This window comes from Plectrocnemia conspersa, unplaced genomic scaffold, assembly GCF_051122295.1.
Source record: "Plectrocnemia conspersa isolate PC_06_02 unplaced genomic scaffold, ASM5112229v1 ptg000012l, whole genome shotgun sequence".
NCBI classification, from domain to species: domain Eukaryota; kingdom Metazoa; phylum Arthropoda; class Insecta; order Trichoptera; family Polycentropodidae; genus Plectrocnemia; species Plectrocnemia conspersa.
In genome coordinates this window covers 13253449-13274459 of record NW_028277176.1, presented here as the reverse complement: position 1 = coordinate 13274459, position 21011 = coordinate 13253449, and the positions used below count along the sequence as shown (strand labels likewise).

Genomic DNA, 21011 nt, shown 5'->3' with positions numbered 1-21011 from the left:
ATAAAACAAAGACTAAGTTACTCACTAGTTAAAAAAATGTGTTACTGGTTTAACAAAAAATAAATAAAACAGTAAGGATAAACGTTACTTTTTACTAGATTAAAATGAACGATAATTTGTTTAATCAAGATTTGATTAAGAGATTACCGATATAATAAAATAATAATATGGCGTGTGCGATATCTTAATTACGGGTCATTATGAACTTTTCCCCATAACAATTATTAATTAAATAACTACAAAATTAACAGAAAAGTTACCTTAAATAATATATTTTTTATCATATTACATATTAATTAAATCTAAAAAATATTGTTTTAATTTAAAAATATATGAATTGTTAAGATTTTTTTTTAGTTTTCTGTACAATTGATTCGATTATGAGAATATATTGAACTGAAAAATTAGAATTTTAAATAAATCGCAAAAATCTGCTCAAGAATATTTTAGTTTAAACGTTTGTGACTTACGCGTCAATTTCAATAAAGAAAATATAGTTTCTAAGGTACAATTATTACTAGTGATATATGAAAATGAAATGAAAATGATACAGCTGAAACTAATTTATAAATCAGATTTTAAATTAAGAACACAGCGTTTGTGGTTAGATTTTTTTTAACTTTGTCTGTGTATGTAGTAGAAGATGAAATATCATTTAGTGTTCTGAAAAAAATAATACTTTCTACAATTAATTACCGTCTGGCAACACATTAATTACCGTTGATTTTGAAATATTAACTTACTTTTCTAATATTAAACGTCTAAAGCTGCTGTAAAATAAATGAATTTTATAATTAAATAAATATGAAATACCATTGATTTTATTTTTTTTAATTTTTAATGGCCTCCAAAATATTAGATGCCCCAGGTTTGGGACTTTTTCTAAAATGCTCTTTGCCAAGAATTGCCAAAAATATATTAATTAATACATAAACTCATCTTTTAAGCTTCGCAGCTAGTCTAAGAAAATAATCACTATTTCTCACAAATTGCATTGTTTGAATTATCTATTGATTTTATCGGACAACCATTTTTAACCCGCATTCAATAAAGGGAATGCATTTGGAGATGGAGTTAAACTTTAATGCGATTTTCTCCGCTTATTCGTTCAAGAATATAAGGATTCATATATATACAATCGGCCGTCAAGCAGATAGTGTTTCGTGTTCAGTTAAACAATTAACGTTCAAGTACCTCTGTGATTTTTTTACTCTTTCTAAACGTTTTTATAACGAATATTTTTTAATTTTCTAGTAATATATCATGAACTTTAAATCTTTGCAACTTCATTACTATCGATACTAATAAACACACATTGATTGCATGATCTAAACGATATTTTTATATCTATTTCTTTTTCAGAATAGCTTAAACTAAAATATTCTTACGCCCTAATGTTATCACAACTATTTACGTTCGCGATTATGCGAAAAGCACACAAGCGATTTTCATAAATGTTTAATAACCAAGTATTTTTCTATATTATTAAATACAAATTAACTGAATTTAATTTAAGGCTATTTTTTATTAATCGAATTTTGAACAGCTGTGTCATCTGAAGATATTTTCCATTTTTAACTAAAGGAAAAAAAAGTTCGGAAGGCTCCGCTTTAGCGTATAAAATTATGTAATATTAAATAATGTACCTCCGCGTGGCTATGTAGGCAACAAGCGAAATTTGTTAAAGTCTCCTCCGTCGTTAAACTCGGGACGTAATAAAATTCTAATTAAATTAATTATGTTTTTTTTCGACGAGCAACGCAGTACCTGTCTGACGTCGGAAAACTCTTGCCCGCAAAACTTTGACTTTTCTCAGAAAAAAATAAAGAGTAAATTTGGCAAAATAGTTAACAACGAATTTACCGCGGTCAGTTCAATACACAATATGCTAGAAACAATTTCGTTTACAATTTTACAACCTAAATCTGTTCGTGGTCAGAATATCAAAAAATAAAAACAATTATTTAATGCTGCAATAATGCTTGTAACAAATAATTGAATTAAATCTTGATTGTAAAAGATAATTTTGCTATCATGCTTTACGGTCGCTTTTATTGTTTTACTTATTTTATTGCGTGGAATACTATACATCAAATTACCCATAATTGGATACATAATAAAATGGTACACTTTAATTATCTACACAATCAGTAATCAGCTTCACGCTGTTCATAAAATAAATAGCAATTAACCTTGATAATACATAATAATACATACTCTAATTCTTAAAGGATATATAATTTATAATAAAATATTACTCTATTTAAAAATAATTTATTCAATATTTAAGAAGCTTAAAATTTGTTACAGGAATTAAAATATATAGGTATTTAAAAATATTTTTATAACAAAGCCACCGTAATTTGTTGTAATATCTCACACAAAAAATGTCAATATAAACCTTATTGTCTTAAATAATACTTACACAAAAAAATGATATATTACTTCAAAACTAGTCAGTAAGTTTTAAGATACCGTTTTAAATAATTAAACCTAAACGTCATTTGTTGTTTGAATGTAAGGTGCCTGTCAAAAATTATAATAATTAAAGAAATAATTAAGCTCTTTTAAAAGCTTCTTGATTTCTTTCAAACTACTTAAATTTGTTAATATTAAATTCCATGTTATTATTTGTGTACTAATATCATCCGTATAAAATAAATGTTCACGTCATAATGGTTTGCTTATCACTTTATTAATAGATACAATAAACAATATCAATACTTATAATATAAGTTTTGACTTGTTCAAGCTATTTTATACACTTTTGGTGATTTTGTGATGAAATGAAGATAGCAGCGTAGTGACGCGTCATCATTACAATAAACCTTTAACCCTTTAAATACGTTACATTTTACCGTGCAAGTGTGCCACTGTGTTAAATATTTCCCCATACAATGCACAAGCATTGTTTGTATTGTATTTTACTAAGAATCAAATTAACAGTGACGGATGGTTGGCTATACATATACGCGAGCGAAGCTCAAAGATACCCGACAATAGAATTGAATTAAGCTCCTCCACATTCGCTCATTATTGAGCTTTGACGTCCCACTTTTAACATCAGCTTTGTCTATTAAACGAGTGTGAGTATTGTACACACGTAACGCGCTCTCCATTTTTCATAGTAAGTGCGAATATAAATTTTAACTATAGAAAATTGCATCAGCATGTATTTAATATGAGTTGCTGGTATAAAATATTGATACAGAATAATTAATTTTAAATTGCAATAGTATTAAAAATGCATTCTTTCTAATAATAATATATGCATAATATCACTTAATAATTATAAAAACTAGATTAAACTATGTATTTTCAATTATCATTCTCAAGCAACATATGTTAAATATTTTGGCAAACAATTTTTGAGTGGTTTCATTGTGATTTATATTTGACTTCACAAATCGACAATCGTTCCTGTATGATTTAAAATAAACAAAATTTGTTTTCATCGAGGTTTTTAAATGAGTTTCAGATATTAAAGCTTTATCTATATTTTCATTTATTAAAAATTGATTAAGTTCACGCTGTCTCTCTCGAAGACTGTTTGCATTCCAAGCTAAGATTTTTAAATCGTTATGATGTATTTAAATTCATATTTTTTTATAGTTTATTAATGAAGTGAGTATTTATAAGATTTTGAAATTGTTGCTGCATGTCCAATATAATTTGAATTATGTTTTTATTGTTTCAGTCTGAAATTGAAGTGGTTGCATTTGGCTCAGCAGATAAGGGTTGAATTTTCGGAATTTGGAATGCTTAGGAGAACGATTTCTCTAAATTTGTCCGTCTAATGGGTCTGGATTCAGCAATGTTTATTTTGTTCGTAGCACGTTTCGGAGTGATTTTTTTATTGCTTAGATTCTTTAACCATCCTCCATAACTAGCAGGATGGTAATCTCTGTAGTTATTACACACTGGATTTTCCATTTTTGTACCATGTGGGCAATCTAAAGCTAGATGCGTTCCAGCATACTTGATTGAAGCAGGAATAGTAATAATTGACATCTATGGCATTGTAGATTATAGAACTCTAATAAGATCTATATTAAACAAAAATAAAGAGTTTAGTTCCACCTTGAATCATAACATTAGTTAAATTATTATGGACTGACAGGTTATTTTAATTTTTCTTATTCCTTGTTCGTATTTAAGTCAAAACAATATTGAACTTTATAACTTCTGTCAAGATTTTCACCAGAATTTCAGCTATAATTTATGATTTAGAACTTGACCGCAGACTTACTTTCTTTCCAGCATACGAGTCTTGAAAGAACATTATTTAGTGGTCGCTATCTGCAGTCTTGAATCGTGTGATCGTCTGACGATGTGTCAAAGTATCACATCTTTTTGATTCAAGACAGCTCTGGTGAATCACATATGCGGATACTGGTGGGACAATTGCATCGCTTGATTATTCAACCAACGATGTATTTTTATGCTTTGAAATGTAAGAAATCATGCAAGGGGTAGATCACAATAGTAGTTTTATGCCAGATGTCAATCTCATCTTTACGTACAAAATATTAGTTTTTATGGTGCTTACAAGCGATTAATGGGCGGATGTACTAACAGGTAGGTGGTTTCGTTAAATTACGCAATTATGGTATTGAGTATTCTCATATTGTTAGTTATGCCTTTTGTATAAACGAGTTGCTATTTCCTTTAAATAATATTTTAAATGGTGGTTTCAATGTCCTCAGCGCAAACGGTACAGCCGGTTAAACTTTCCACATTGGATTTGTAATATACATAATAATATAAATATATAATGTTAAAAAAAATAAAATTTTAAAACATAAAAATAAAATTTAATTTGTTAAAGTGAAAAACATTTGATTTGTTGGAGTGAAATAGAATGTTATGAATTTATTAGTAATATAATTTTTTTTAAAATACGTCCGTGTAAATTGAATTTTGTAAATATTATATATAATTCAGTTTTCTTATTTATCGTTCTATTTTCATATAGCGCTTATCTTGCGACTCAAATGAGCAAATTCCGATTGCTTATTGCTCATTTCCGCAAGTTCATAAATAGCTTTTGACTGACTTTATAAAAAAAAAGAAAAAATATTCACCAAGAGCTTAATCCCGTGCAAAAAATATATTTCTCATAAAAAAAATCTTTCAAAACGGTCGCATTTTACTGTCGCGTTGTAATGAAAATATTTTTATTGCCCTTTTACTGCAAAAACCGGAATGCAACAGTTGGCGCGACGTTATGTCCTAATTTGCAATTTTGTACTCAAGGGTTTTACAAAAAAATATTTTTAATATTCGCCTTGTATTAAAAGTCGACAGAAAACAAATTAGTAGCGTCAGGTGTCGATTGTAATAATATTGAATAATTTATTGACGTTGATATATCGAAGTATATTTACCTTCTTTTAGAGAAGAAAAAATCCAATCCCGTGTGATCCGCGTCACAGAACGACCAAATTTTAAATCCTGTGTTTTACGACTGGGGTCGTTTTCGTTCTTTACTACTTTTTGCCAGAGGTCTGCCTCGGTAATTTCATTGGCAAACCTTTTTTGTCCCATCGGTATGGAAATTCTTGAGTGCATAGTACGACCACAGCTCGTATGCCCTCTCAGAGTTTTTCCAATTCAAATTTGACAATTTATTCTTTGCGAATATTTAAATATTATAATTATTTAAATATATCAAATTATATTTAATGTTGGAGATTCGCTTTAAAGCACTGTGCTTTCTTTGATTCTCTCTATTTTATTTTTCATAATAAAAACATTTATGTATAAGTCAAAAAGCTGTCGGTCTTTCACTGTTATGAGGTACCGCTGCTAGCGGGCGTTTGGTTTGTTTATGGTTTATTTAAATACTTTATATTTTTACCATAAAGTAGACGATAATGAAACAATTTTTATGTTTTAATTCTCATATTGCAACGAGAAATGTAAGTATTTTGTTTAATGAGTAACGTACTGATGAATATAATGTGTACGGAGAAAGAAGTTTTTCGTTTACCATAATATAGTGTTATTAACTGATAATGAGACGTAATCTTAACCTCATTGTTCAAAATTATAGGTATTAAAAATCCACGTATTTCTGTCCTAGCTAAATTATTATATTATGCATTTTTTTAGTGGTAATGTTGTGTTTAATTTTTATTGTTTATAACTATTTTCAGAAACGAAAAGTATATATGTAATATTTTAAAGTAAAAATACGTAAACATCTATTTTACAGTTATTAGATTCTATGCGAATATAACTTTATGCATCGTAGGGTAATCGTCATTTATAAGACGTACACAGCTACATTTTCACGGTTAAAGCACTCATTCATTCAAATCGAATATTTTAGTATAATATATGACTGCTTAAAATTAACACACCATAAGTATATATTTTATACGTGCATTGAATAGTATGCTTTGTTTATTTTATTCGTGCATATAATATAAACAATTTTTTTGGAAGTACTATATATAAACGATATCAGAATTTAAAATATACATTTATTGATCTAAATAAACATATTTATTATAAATTTACCATCACATTTACGACATTGCGTCATTCATGTCTCTATTTCTAAACTCTAAACAACCAAAGCTAACACGAAACGTACATAAATCGACGTCAGATGCAATCGCGCTATGAAAATTGAAATACACGGAGCATGAAAGGCAAAATACGTTAGAAAGCAAACTGAAAACTTTGGCCCTATTTTGTCAGCAGCCATTAAAAATAAAAATTCTGGTTAATTTATTATTTAGTTTTAAAATCTTGATCAGACAAAATAAATTTAACAACTTATTTCTTTTCACTATTAGCTAATACGAGATCATATCTTATACGATTTTTTTTTTAGTCAATGATGCTTATATTGCTGACTTCACTGCTATGGATTGTGTTGCATATTCTATTATGCTATTTTTATTCGTTTATAAGTGAATATACATCACTTACATAAATCCAATTGCAATAAATAATTATATAGAAACGCGATAGAATAGTACGTTATTCATAATAAAAACTTGTATAAGAATCGTATAAATTTTGACACCATCGAAAAAGGTGAAACAGAAAAAAGTGATAAAACCTTTAGTTTTAAGTAACTTTAAATATATCTTTCGACGAGCGATGTATTTTACACCATTTCGTTGGTTACATATAATGCTAAAACATAAAAAAAAATATTCAAAACTACTCATCTACCTATAAATTATTTTGTTTCACTAATAAAAACAACATACATTTTAAAATATATATTATTCTGAATAAATATTAACTACTGCTTCAACTACCATTCAAAAAGCTGATCAATAGTTATAAATAGATCAATCGTAGACAATCCTTCAGTGCTCGAGCAGCTTCAAATGTGGGCTCCTGAAGGTGGATATAGTTCTCGGTCGCGTCCACTTTTCTTGCCTGTTAAGTGTAGAACTGGAGCACTTGCCAACTCTTCTCTGGCCAAGGCCATTTATCTGCTCAATTCTGTCCATAGTAATATTGACATTTTCTCTTGCACTTATGGAGTTTTGGTTCAATTCGTATGGGACAATGCACACCTGTTGAGGTGATTTGTGTCTGTTGTTTTGTCTTGTTTATATTTGTATGTATTATGATGTATTAGTACTTTTGACTATCGTGACGCATTAGGTTTGCCTGTCAGGTCACGATGGTTATAATTTTAATAAATAAATAAATAAATAAATAAATAAATAAAGGTTGTGCCATAGTTAGTAGCGAACCCCTCGAGTGTGATGTCTCCGCAAGTGAATAAAATGATGTACCTCTTTAGGAACATTTATCATTGAATTTAATATTAGTACAGAGTTTCTCAAAGTTTAAATATAGCTGAAGCTTTTATCAAAATATATTAAAACAATATTTTGTATTAAATAAATGTTTCCAGGTTCGATCGATAATTCTCCGCCGACTTAAAATAATCTGTCGTTTTCCTTAGCAACACGCCAATTTGCCTCAATTCGTAGAACTATTTTTCAAAGATTCAAGACGCTATACGACAGTCTATATTTTAATTATTAATAATGGAGATTAATTATTGCGAAAGTCGCTCTCTTATTGTATATCCTGGCGGAAGTTTTCGTGTCAACGAGCAAACGATTAAGAATTTATTAGCGAGCGTCGGATTTGCGACGCCTAAAACAGCCGCCAATAAAGTTCCTTGTAATAATAATAATATTTGACAAACTCCAAACAATATTAATTATTAACAAATTCCCATCAATTAGCAAGGGACAAAAATGAGAGTATATGAAGTCAATTATAATTTAGCTTTTATTTTTTGCGGTAAAAATTGGCCACGTTCTATACATATATAATATGATCCATTTATGATAATATAAATTGGATTGAATATAATTTTGGTTTTGAAGCTTTCTGACAATTTCCTGTTAAAATGCAAATCAGTTTGTGCTATAATTGAGCGGTTTTGACAACTAGCAGTTTGAATAGCGGTCGAGAGTTTAATGAGATATTAACAGTAGTAATCGTTTTAAAATATTATTAAATGTATTATTATGTGTTGATAAATAATTTGCAGAATTATTAAAAAATAATTTGATAATCAGTAAATTAATTATTAGTCGAAATACCTTTTATTCATTTATATTTAATATGATACAGTAAATCATGTATATATAACATATAAACACGGTAGTGCTTAGGTTACGAGATAAATATTTTAATATTTGTTTTACACGCAATAAATTATTTTAGTAAATTAATTTATATAATACATAATATATCTGTAAAATTATAAAAAAAATATCTATCTAGTAACACATTATAAAATGCTAAAAAATAACAGCAGTTCAGAAATAAAATATATATTAAAGATCAGTTTTATCCAATAATTATATTATTAATAAATAAAAAAGTATATTGAATATCAAGTTCATCTATGTATCACACAATAAATTGTGAGACTAAATTATATTAAACAATGTTGCTAACATTTTTTTTATACAAAAATTCGATTATATCTTTTGTATTAAATAATAATTCATTTAATGTTGATTAATGATGATAAACTATGTAAGTGTATTTTATTAAATTAATTTAACTATTGTTAAAATTTCTCCATGTGAAATATATATCTCACACAATTTTCAAGTTATTTCGCAAAACCCGTTTATAGATTAAGTGGGTAGCGAGAGCGATGTATCGAAAAGGAATAGGAAAACTCTATTAAACAATCTGATAGTATTGTTTCACAGTGTAAGTTTTATGACACATTTTGTTTTGCCATCAAACTTGCCGCTTAACAAAAAAAAAAACGTTGAGAGTATTTGCCTAAACTACACACGGCATACTCGGGAGACGGTTGTACACAATAAAAGTCGATTGTTATTATTTATAATCATTAGAGTCATGATTGCTTGATAGATAGCTCTCTAGCAAGGGATGTGAACAGATTTTTTTTAATACACCAATTCAATTTGAGTATAATTACACAGAATAAAGTTTTTGACTAAGTTAATAATATTTATTGTCGATTTAGAATAATAAAATAAAAAATAATTATTCTTGAGTTTTGGAAATATGAAAAGAGCAAATTCTGTTTCTACAATTAGGTGATGCATAAATAAAACCAAACAAATATACATATTTATATTATATATGTATGTATTAAACTGCCAAGTTCCTGTCTGATCAAGTATAGTCCTTTACTGAATTATCTGCATCTAAATACATATGTATACTCTACACTCCAAAACTCAGCTTTATCGTAATTCATGCATACTTTGTATCATAAGTAATTCAGCTATTTTTTTACCATAAAAGTTTGGGAAAAAGATCTAAAAAACAACCACTTATTATACTCAGAGGTATATAGAAGAGGGCAATTGTTTTTATTTCACATCATATAATACCATATGCAAAAATCAATTTCATCTCAGCTTTTATTTTAAATGCCAAAAATAATCATTTTATTCAAAGCTAGTATATAGTTTAGTAAAAAAAAACATTAAATTTTAATAACTATGAAGTTGGACACCACAAAGCTTTTTCCATGCGTAAAATATGGTTATCATATATTTACGTCTTCACAAATGCAAAACAAAAATTGCAATAATAATTAGAACTATATTATATAATCATTATAAAATATATAGAACGAACAAACCACTACAGACGTGCTACTAATATATGATCCTATTACCCAAAGTGACGGTGTGATTTGGCTGGCAATACAAACTGTCTCAAACGCTATCTAGTACCTTTTATTAAATTAAAATTTACTGTTTTTCAGTTGTGGTTGTTTTCTTACAAGCCGACGACATACACGTTATAAAATAAAATTACAATTTTTAATTGCCATTTAACAAGCGACCTTTCAAGATCGTTGTTGGCAACAGTTAAAAAACTCATTAGCACTTCATTAATCTTAAAATACTCATAAAAAAACTCCGCAAGTTAAAATGTAATTTACATTTATAATCACATCGGTTAATTTTCTTATTTCTTACTCAAACTCAGATACAACTTTATCCACACACACACATACAGAAAACCCTCTTTTGTGTCACGTGTAAAAATATTGTTTCGTATAAACGAGATAAACGAGTGTACCGCTACGATGTCATATTCGTTACATTTCCGCAACATTCTTTTATTTGTACAGGTGTGGGAAAAGTTTTCCACTCTGAACGATAAATCCTTCAAACGGCGCCCTTTTGGGGACAATACATTCTTTTCGAAACGGAAAACGCGAAGCGTGTCTAATTATATTTATATATATATAAGATCGAGGGAAAAACTTTAAGTCGTTAATTTAAGCAGCGACTAGGGTTTTTTAAGACTTGAATGCGAATTTATTTTTACCTGTTGTCCATGTGTGTATTGAACAGCCGTAACGAGACACGAAGCTGCCGATCTTGAAGCTTTCCTGGCCCCTTGCAGAGCTGAAGGGGCGTATTGAGCTTGGGATTGCAAAGCTCCCAGCTGCAACGAGGCTGCCTCTAAAGAAGCCAATGGAATTCCGGGGGCTGAAAAGGAAATGAAAATATTTTTAATCAATACATTTGTAATAAATATAAAATAATAGAACAAACATATGTATTTAACTTAAATGAATTCGATTATGAAAATTTATTTAATACAAAAAAATGGCGACCGACTAAAACCGTATTTTCTCATAAATATAGAAAAAAAACAAAGCTTTTTTTTGCAAACTTTAATGGCAAAAAAATAATATTTTATTCTGAAAAAGATAAACACATATATAGTATTAAATCGGTTATTAAAATATAACTTTCAGACTGCTTACATATACAATATTATAATTGTTTTTGAATAGTTTCGGCTTAATTTCATTAAAAATACAATGTGCTATTTATATTATAAATAATGTTTTAATGAAGCTTTAAAATATCATATTTTTTATTACCCTTCTGTAAAATCACCTGTAATATCTACGACAATATGGCTTATTGAAACATTAATATCTCTACTGAGCAAATTTATCCCAATCTATTAAACTGACGGCACGAGTATTGACTTTATAAGGATTTTTCATTATAAATATATTTTATTCGTCAAACAATATTGTATTCAGCGAAAATAATTTCAGCTTAAGATAAGAACCATTAAATCTCTATTTATCTAAATTTAATTTTTTTATGTTTTAAACATAAGCAGTATACACAATTTTATGCATATATTAATAATATAATATGCCGTTCAATATTTCGAAAAGTAGTTTTCATTTTTCCAATCTTATAATACATTTCTATCAAAGTATAAGGCTATCTATAGCAGTATGTAACAATTATCCAGAGTGCTCCTATTCACATCGAGCTCTACCAGAAGACTTTTCTTGTTGTTTAGTTGCCTTTCATGGTTCGGGTATTCTCTCTCGCAGATTACGGACTTTTTCTTGATGTCAAAAAGCATCGTAAAGGCATTGTGACGCTCACATTAATAATATTAGGTCAATGCATAAATTCTTACATTTTTTTTATTTTTTTTAAAGCAAGACAAATAAAAATGTTATAATTTTATACACACATGCATCTAATAACCTTTTAAAAATGGGTGAAAAAACATTATGTATACCTAACGACTGTTTCCTTGTTTAAAGTGTCAGTTTAATCAAATTGGATTAAAACTGAAAGGCAATTATATTTTTTCATCTACCTTGTGTGTCTTTAAAACTAGATAATATAACTAAAACAAATTAAACTAAATAATACTAATGAAGCAGAATTCTTAGAGTAAATGATCGGACATTTTAAATTATTCTCCGTAAATGGCAACATTTTTTTAATACTAAGAAGCTGTCTCTTTGTAGAGAAGCTTTTAAGCAAACTTATTTTACTATAAAAGATGTAATCATACTACACAATACCCTTGGAATTTAACAATACATAAGCATTATTTTTTACATGGATTTCTGCTTTTGGGATGTTTCAAGGGGCTTGCCCAAGTATAGCCCAATGTCTTTTTTGCGTTACATTGTTGTAGACAACTCATATTTCATTTACAGCTACTAGTCGATGCAAAAAAAGCTCGTGCTTTTGTGAAACACAGTCCAATTGATTAGCGGCTGGAAATTGGGGAAGAATATAATGCCATGCAAATATCTCACAACAGTGAGATATTTGCATGGCAACGTGAATAAATGTTAATTATGACCTTTATATTCAGGCTTCGTAGGCCCACCAGGTATGTCATTTATCGACCGATAAAAACATCTCACGAGTAATTTTTTTAAACCACTTTTACAATTTTAGTAGCATACATTTCAAATGTTTTTGGTTGTCACAGTCGCAGAATTATTTTTGTTGAAATTTTTAGCTTAGCACAAAATTAATATTTTTCTATTATTTTAACATAAAATTTGAGATCCCTTCGGCTGTCAGTAAAGAGACAATTGTCAATATCGCCTATTGCTACTTCACAAAAACAATAAAAAAAACCTTTTGGATTATCGAAAAAGAAAAATAGCCCAAAGCAAAAATAAAACCGCCGGCCGGTTAGAGTAATAGAAAATCGCAAAAAATATTGGCCATTTAAATAGTATAAGTATACATATTTTCAAACATCTGGCACGAACACCTTCAGGAGGGTTTCTTATCTGAGTATCTTTTTTTATCACTTAAGCAAAAATAAGTTCGAGTGTTAAAAATTTGTAAACATTTGTTTGTTCTTCACAGACCCCTATAAATAAACCTTCCAAAAAGTATGCATATGAGGCATGAACTCGCCTTTAATAATGCAGCGTTATAAAAAGGGCAGTGGTTGTAAACCTTTCAAAAATATTCGTACAAATTTAATTTTATATAATAAAAAATACTTCATAAAATTTCTCAAAAAATGAAAATTCTCGATCTCGACGTTTTTTGCGAGAAATTCTTGAGAGGAAGCACTAGTGCTAACATATGCCATTATAATCAGATGAGCGGCATAAAAACAACCCTTTTGTGGCTAAAAGCTGCAGCAGACTGCTTAAAAATTTGTATAAACAATTCAGAAACTTTAACTACAAATTTATACTATATAGCGTGAACATGTTTCGTTGGTCGAATGTGTAAGCGATCCAATTGGTAAACCAGTTTCTGCATCTCTGATTTACCAGCAACTACCTGAATCAAGAAAATAAAAGAAACATGAAAACATTATATTTACACAAGCTCACATCACGTATGTGTAATATAAACGAAAAAAATAAAGGTAACAGTATTTTGTAAAAATCCATATGCAAATAAAGTGAAGGACGCAGTAATTTCCTCATAATTACTTTTAAATAATCCATTGAGCTATAGAACATATTTGTATTTATAATTAATATTATCATCAAAAACTACATATAAAACATATTTTTCAGGGTTTTCACAATTATATAGTAGATGCGGAAGACGAACAAAGAACTCTCAGAGTATTTTATCTCAGAGTTAATAATTATGAAGCGAATACAGTTTCATGAATATTCTTAAAGAAACAAAGGTGTATGAAGTAAGCAGTGAAACATTCTCTTCATAGCTACGTTTACAAATAAGAACTATTCCACTTACATATGTTGAAGTTGCAACAGATTTTTCAGCGATTATTTTATTTATTACAATGCTTCGTATAAGTATAGCTGATGGTATTAATACATTTTATGTTATTAATTCGTTGATATACTAAATCTACATATCTGATATATAAATATATATATATATATATATATATATATATATATATATATATATATATATATATATATATATATATATATATATATATATATATATATATATATATATATATATATATATATATATATATATATATATATATATATATATATTGTATTATTCAACGAAATAATAAATCATATTAATGTTTTTAATGTTTATCTTTCAGCTCAATGGCTATTTAACCCATATTCCAGGAGCGATAAACTTAGTTAGCATGAAGCATGTTTGCATTAAAAAAGCAAAAGCTAGTTCATTTATAACGAAATCAAAAATACATTTCATAATCATACAAATAAAATAAAATTATATTACAATGTTCACACTTTGTTCTGAAGTTTCTGGATGGATTCAATATGTATTTTTGTTGCACATACTCATATTGGATATAAGCTTTAAAGCTCGAGTATTTTATTAGTAAAATTGATGTGTTTACATCTCGAACATATTTGATAACATGTCTTAATAAAATATATAAATATATATATTTTTACTATTAAAAACCACCACGAATGTCAGTAACTTGATAAATATTTTTTTCATATGTATGTACATACATACATGAAAATATTTGCCATCCCTAATATAGGGTATCGTAACGCACGTACGCAGGATGTGAACACACGGCGTAATACTAATTTGCCTTACAATTTCGGTTTCTGATAACTCACACAAGCCTATATATCTAATTTTAGAATATTTATGCGATGGTGACATACATTTTTTGCTCATAATACGTTTTAAAAGCAATTTTTGAATAGTTTCAGAATTGGCTCCAATATATCAAGCTGAAATTTCCTTCCCAATACTTATTGAACAGAGATTGCATTTTGCTCACATTTTATAGTATCATAAACTTCGCTTATGTCTTATGCACCCTTAATCACGTTCGATTGAAATACGTGTGCGCATTTTAATACGACGTTAATCAAACTCGGACTCGACCAATTTCCCGCGAGCTTTCCGTGGAAAATCGCTTACACGGCGTCAATAACGGCGCACAGGTGCCCTATTATTTTTTTGATAACGATCCGGAAATCGAACACTCAGCGATTTGTGTGCCCAGTATGCAGTACTACCACTGTTTTGCTCAAATCCATTATTCGGCCATTTACACGCCGTGCGACGAAACGCGCCATTGGAGATTTATCGAAAACGTGCTTTTATTTTTATATACGTTCCTCCCTTTCATCTCGCCAGATAGGAAGTGCTTCTGCGTCCCCAAACTGGTCGTTTCACTCTTCTTAATTGATTATTATGTCTTTATTGAAACGGCGCTGAACGGGTCTATTGTCCTTGGATAACCTTAATTTATGGTTTTCTTGTTGTCTGTTCTTATTTGTGACGTCTAGAATCAATAACAGACATATCAATTTAAATGGGTTTCTATAATAAATATATATTATTTATTAAAAATAAAGGAACATGTTAATTTTAACTGGAGTATTTTTTGTTTAAGGAATAATCTATATTTGATTAATATAGCTGTTATATTTAAATATAAAACTATAAAACATTAAAAAAATACTCCTTTTTAAAATTTCTCACTTGGTATGTTTTATCTTTAACTTAAAATGTCTATATATTACATTAAACCCAATATATATTCAATAAGTTTATTTATGCATTAAAAGATCAAGAGTTAAAATGATTTTTTAAATAATAAAAAGCATATTATAGAAGAAAAAATAAAATTACAAAAAAACAAAATTTGTTATGCATTAGAAAATGAATTTAGTATGTAAATTAAAATATGAAATTAGTAGTGAAATAGCTAAAATATAAATTATATTAATGATTAGCTAGGAAAAATATATTACAGCTTTTGGGAACAGCTGTAATTCCTGGGACGAAATTAGACGTTAGGATTTGCTAAAAAGCTTTGTCCTATTCTTCATGTCAGGAGCGTTCATTTTTATTTTTTAAAGACAAAGTTTGTACATGTTATTTATACGTGAAGTTTCTCGTGAGTGCATTCGTAGCCTCAGGCATCTTCGAAGTGGGTTCAACTCTGAATTTTGGACGTGTAGCTAGACCAAGGGATGCGAAGAGAGAAGCGGCGGCTTCTGTGATCTTCGATTGTCTGAAGTTTGTACGATCTTAGTGAGTCTTGTTCTTGAAGTTCTGATGCCTTGAAATCCAAAGTGGATGTTCAAGTGTCATTGGTCGCCCACTTTCCCGTATATATACCTTTGACTTCTTCCATAGAAGTTTATTTTGCCTTTTTTAATGAAACGGTCCAAGGACCTTCCGTAGATATAGGCAAATAGGCAGTTGCCTAGGAGCGGCAAATTACCACAGAATAAATTTAAAAAATGTCAAAATATTTTTAGCACGCGAATTAATTTTACAATATATTTCATTAAATGTCATGCATTTTTCTGGTGAAATGCAAGGAGAGAAGCAATTGCCCCCCGTCTGCCCGTCCCTGTTAGAATTCACGTTAAAAGCAAGAAAATCGTGCTGTCGAAGTGCCAACATTCATATTAAGACTTTTCATAACAATATTAAGACTTACAATAAGTTAGAATCGAATGAAGCAATTCTAAACCGAATTTTGACCAATAGAAGAGCACAAAAAACTATTAACCCATCTCAGAAGTCAAAAAATTCACGTCAAAAGCAATAAAATCGTGCCGTGGCAGTAGGAACACCCACTGCGGTGGCGCCGACACATTTTTTTTGCTTTTCATGCGAATTTTTAACTTCTAAGAAGTGATAATTGCTTTTTGCGCCCTCCTATTGAGCAAAATTCGGATTGAATATACTTTAATCAGCCCTCTTAACCCAGAAGTTCATAGTAATATCATTAAATATAGCTATCAAAATTCAGACAAACAACTGAGAAAAATATTTTGGACTTGACCTTATGAAAATACTAAAACTATAATTAGTTTTACAACTTTCATTAGATTAGGTTTGGATTTTCAGCAAATGGACGTTTGGCAAGTGTCAAATAAAGCTACATAAACATTTTAGAGCAGCAAATAATTTCACTAGCACCAATCAGTTAAATTATATTTTCGCTAGTAGAAATATATATCTACAGGTGAAAATATATTTGCACCTCACTAGGAAAAATATAACTTGACTAAAAAATACATTTATACAACGCATTTAATTTATTACTTCATATGGAAAAGTTGAAATTAAATAATTTTATTAACACCTGCCAGATAAATTTTATTTTAACTGGTAAAAATATATATATCTACTGATAAAAATGAATTTCGATATGATTTCACTGAAATTACTTATTTAAAAATATTTTCGGGATAGATTTGAACCTGTTTTTTTTAGATTTTTTTGAAGGACAACTCAGAATCAGGGACGTCAATTCGAATTTTTTCTTGTGAGAGGGGGGGGGGGCAAAAATTGGCTAGTCATTTTTTTTAATATTTTGATTTTATTAAAATTTATAGTATTGCATTAAATGACTTGTAATTTTCTGGTCAAATTCAAGAGGGGCACCCACAAAAGACGTCCCTGAGAGCTGAGGGTTTGTACCTGCCTAGAAAGTAAATTATTTTCGATCGAAATTGTGAACTATCTTTCACCGCTTTTTTAACTTCACTTGTAATCTACTAAAACTTATTTGCCTTAAATCGTTGTCTTCGTAAAGAATAAATAAAAACACCAGAAAATTTTTCAGATTGATATTATCAAACAGATTCTTCACCAAAGCTAATTTCACAGCTTGAAGTCACGGAAAATAATTCGGACGATTAATATGATTTATTTCATAAAAGTGAAAGAATGTATGATTTTCTAGCCCTTGCTAATTAATGACACGATGCGAATTTCGTTGTTAAACAATCTCTTATTGATATATAAACTAGAATACAGCCGTACTGAATTCTCCGATTTCAAGGACTTTCTGAAAAATCATTCTCCAGAACCATCACTTCACGTCCAACTTGTAAAATAAACAGGAGTTGAGCCAAAATCGCTTCAAGCGAAGCTAAGACATTTCTTAGAAAACCGCCGAAAATAGCCACTTTTCTCCAACCATCAACCAAATTCAACTAAGCAGTGACCCGAATCGCAAGAGTTCAAAGAAGTTCAAGGAGAACATCACGTACATATTTATATTCATTATTGCCCAAATTGTAAAAATGGTTTATAATTAAGAACTTATACTTTGTACACATGCTATACCTAGATTCGCATTTTATATTATATCAATAATGCAAACTAATAGCGCAATACGTTAGACCTTCACAAGTAAATACTATACAATAATTAGTATTTTTGTCACTCTGTACATGTTAAAAAGTACTGGATCGTTATCAAAAAATAATAGGGCACCAGTGCTTCGTTATTGACGCCATGTAAGCAATTTTCCGCGGAAAATTGCCTGAATCCGAGTTTGATTAACGTCAGATTAAAGAGCGAAGGTGCGAGCATTTAATTTTTTTTTGCTGTTTTTCAGTATCGAACGTGTGTGGGCTGTTTAACGTTAAAGTACGCCTGTAATATCGAGCGACCGTAATTGCCACGTATGTAAATTTGATCAGGCGACCGTTAAACGTCACAATACCGCAAAGCAAATGGCAATGTATTTTTAGCTTTTACGAGCGGTGTATGTAGTGTGTAATGAAAAATAATTATTGCGCTGTTGATGTGTCAATGGGTTCTAATATTTAGCAATTAATGAAAAACACATATTCATATTAGAATATGATGAAGTTATATTTTGATAATTGGAATGCATTAAAATGTCGCATTAATTACAATTACAGAAGATATTCGCATAATAAAGATACACTTCCCTATAATATTTAAAAAGGATTTTATTTTTAAAATAAATTTATTTTGCTAGTAAAAGATTTTTCATCTCATTGTCATGAAAGTCTTTCGGTATCAAACGCCGAGTTTCCCATAGCCTAAACTTTTATAAAGTTAAAGGTCTAACAAAACGATTTTCCCCTTATTTTTGGAATAAAGTAGCACTTTTCTATCACAAGCGTCATTTTTTATCACTTTTAATTTGTAGTAATAAACGAGCCTGTGATTACTTCAAGATGCTCATTTATGGCTATTATATTTAAATACATAGATCAGTAGCCAATTCTTCACAAAAAGTAAGCAAATATAACATAATTTAACATTTATTAGGACAATGATAAATAACTGAATAATGTAAATAATAATAAAAAATACTTTTAATTAAAAAGTACTAAAAGATTGGCGATATACATAAAATTTATTCCATGTAGGTGGCACTATATATTTCTTAACTAATGACATTTAATATGCTACATATTTATATGAGGGCTGGCTAGCAAAAGGTGTAAACTGTAAAGGTACATATGTTTTAATCAGGATCCTGAAGAGCAACTATGCAAAATTTAAAATAGATCCATTAAATATTGTAAGATTGTATAAAGTATCAACTGTATATAAAGGATAATTGGAATTTGTCGAGCCATTAAATAATCTGCGAATAATTTTTTTCCCCATTTTAAAAATTTCTGCTTTTGAATGATAACTAAAGAAGTCATTATTTTTTTGACTTGTAAAAGATTCTAGATTTTGTAAATATTTATATATTATATAAAGCAGACATCAATGTCTGCTTTCTTCAATTATATAATTACTCTTTAATTTTCCGTTGAAATTTCGAACCTGGCTCAGAATGGATATTTTCCAATTGTTTTAACAAAATAAATTAAGGCCCCTTGGGCTGTTAATAATAATCGTGAAAAAATTGTTAATAACAGCCGTTGTCATTTTACAAAAACAATATAAAATACTTTTTTGGATTATCGAAAAATCGTCGCTTTGCATTCTGCCGATTCCCATACGTAATTTATTTTTATCGGAGCGGGTTCTTAGATCACCATTGTAAAGATAAAACCGCCGGCCGGTTAGAGTAATATAAAACCGCAAAAACAAAATGTTGGTCATTCAAATACTTTTGCTCTTCCGAGAAAGTATAACATCTGGCACATACACCTTCGGAAAGGTTTTTTATCTGAGTATCTTCTATTATTACTTAAGCAAAAAAAGCTAGTGTTAAAAAATTGTAAACAATTATTTGTCATTCCTAGACCCCTATTAAAACCTTTTAAGAAGTATGCATATTAGGGATGAACCCGCCTATACTTATGCAGCGTTTTAAAATAGACAGTGGTTGTAAACCATTTAAAAATATTCGTACAAATTTAATTTTATAAAATAAAAATGCTTTGTAAAATTTCTCGAGAATTAAGATTCCTTTTCTCGATATATTTTTAAGAAATAATTTTCGAGATAAAACACTAGCACCCAAAAACACACCACGTTAAGAAACATTATGCTAGTCCCTAAATGTATTCACTTATTTTTAGATATCTGCATATTGAGCGATCTTGCATTGATTTTAAATGTCACATATAATATAGTATGTGACATTTAAAATCAGTTATATTCTTAGTACTAGCGGTTTATTTAAGGTAAAAGTCGCAATATATATTGCCTTATTTTAATTTTACCGCAAAAATATAAACATACAGCGATATTATTCTAAATGAATAATTTTCTTCATGCAAGAATCTTTATACTTTGTCTACGTAAATTATTTTTTTTATATAAATCTGTCTTCGAATCTACAAAAAATTATTGATTGAAGCTGTATTTATAAATTATTTAAAAATAACAAATTGGTTGTGTAGGTTTTTGTGTGAGTTTAAAAATCTTTGTAAATTTGTGGGCTTAAAAGTCGTAAAAAAGTTAAAGAAACTTTAAATTGGAGCAATTGGAGTGTGAATAAATAAAATAAGTATATGTTATAAAAAACGTACGTACATACATTTAACTTCAAACTACTCATTAAAATACTTGTAG

The 21011-nt window shown here is 28.9% G+C and overlaps 1 protein-coding gene across 1 annotated transcript in view; it reads right to left on the bottom strand.

The window, feature by feature from the left end:
- LOC148228268 (uncharacterized) overlaps window positions 1–21011 on the bottom strand; it is a 72518-nt gene that overhangs the window by 17510 nt on the left and 33997 nt on the right. The window contains exon 3 of the mRNA XM_088199077.1: window positions 10828–10991. Coding sequence (XP_088055203.1) covers window positions 10828–10991 — 164 coding nt within the window. The remainder of the gene's footprint in view (window positions 1–10827; window positions 10992–21011) is intronic.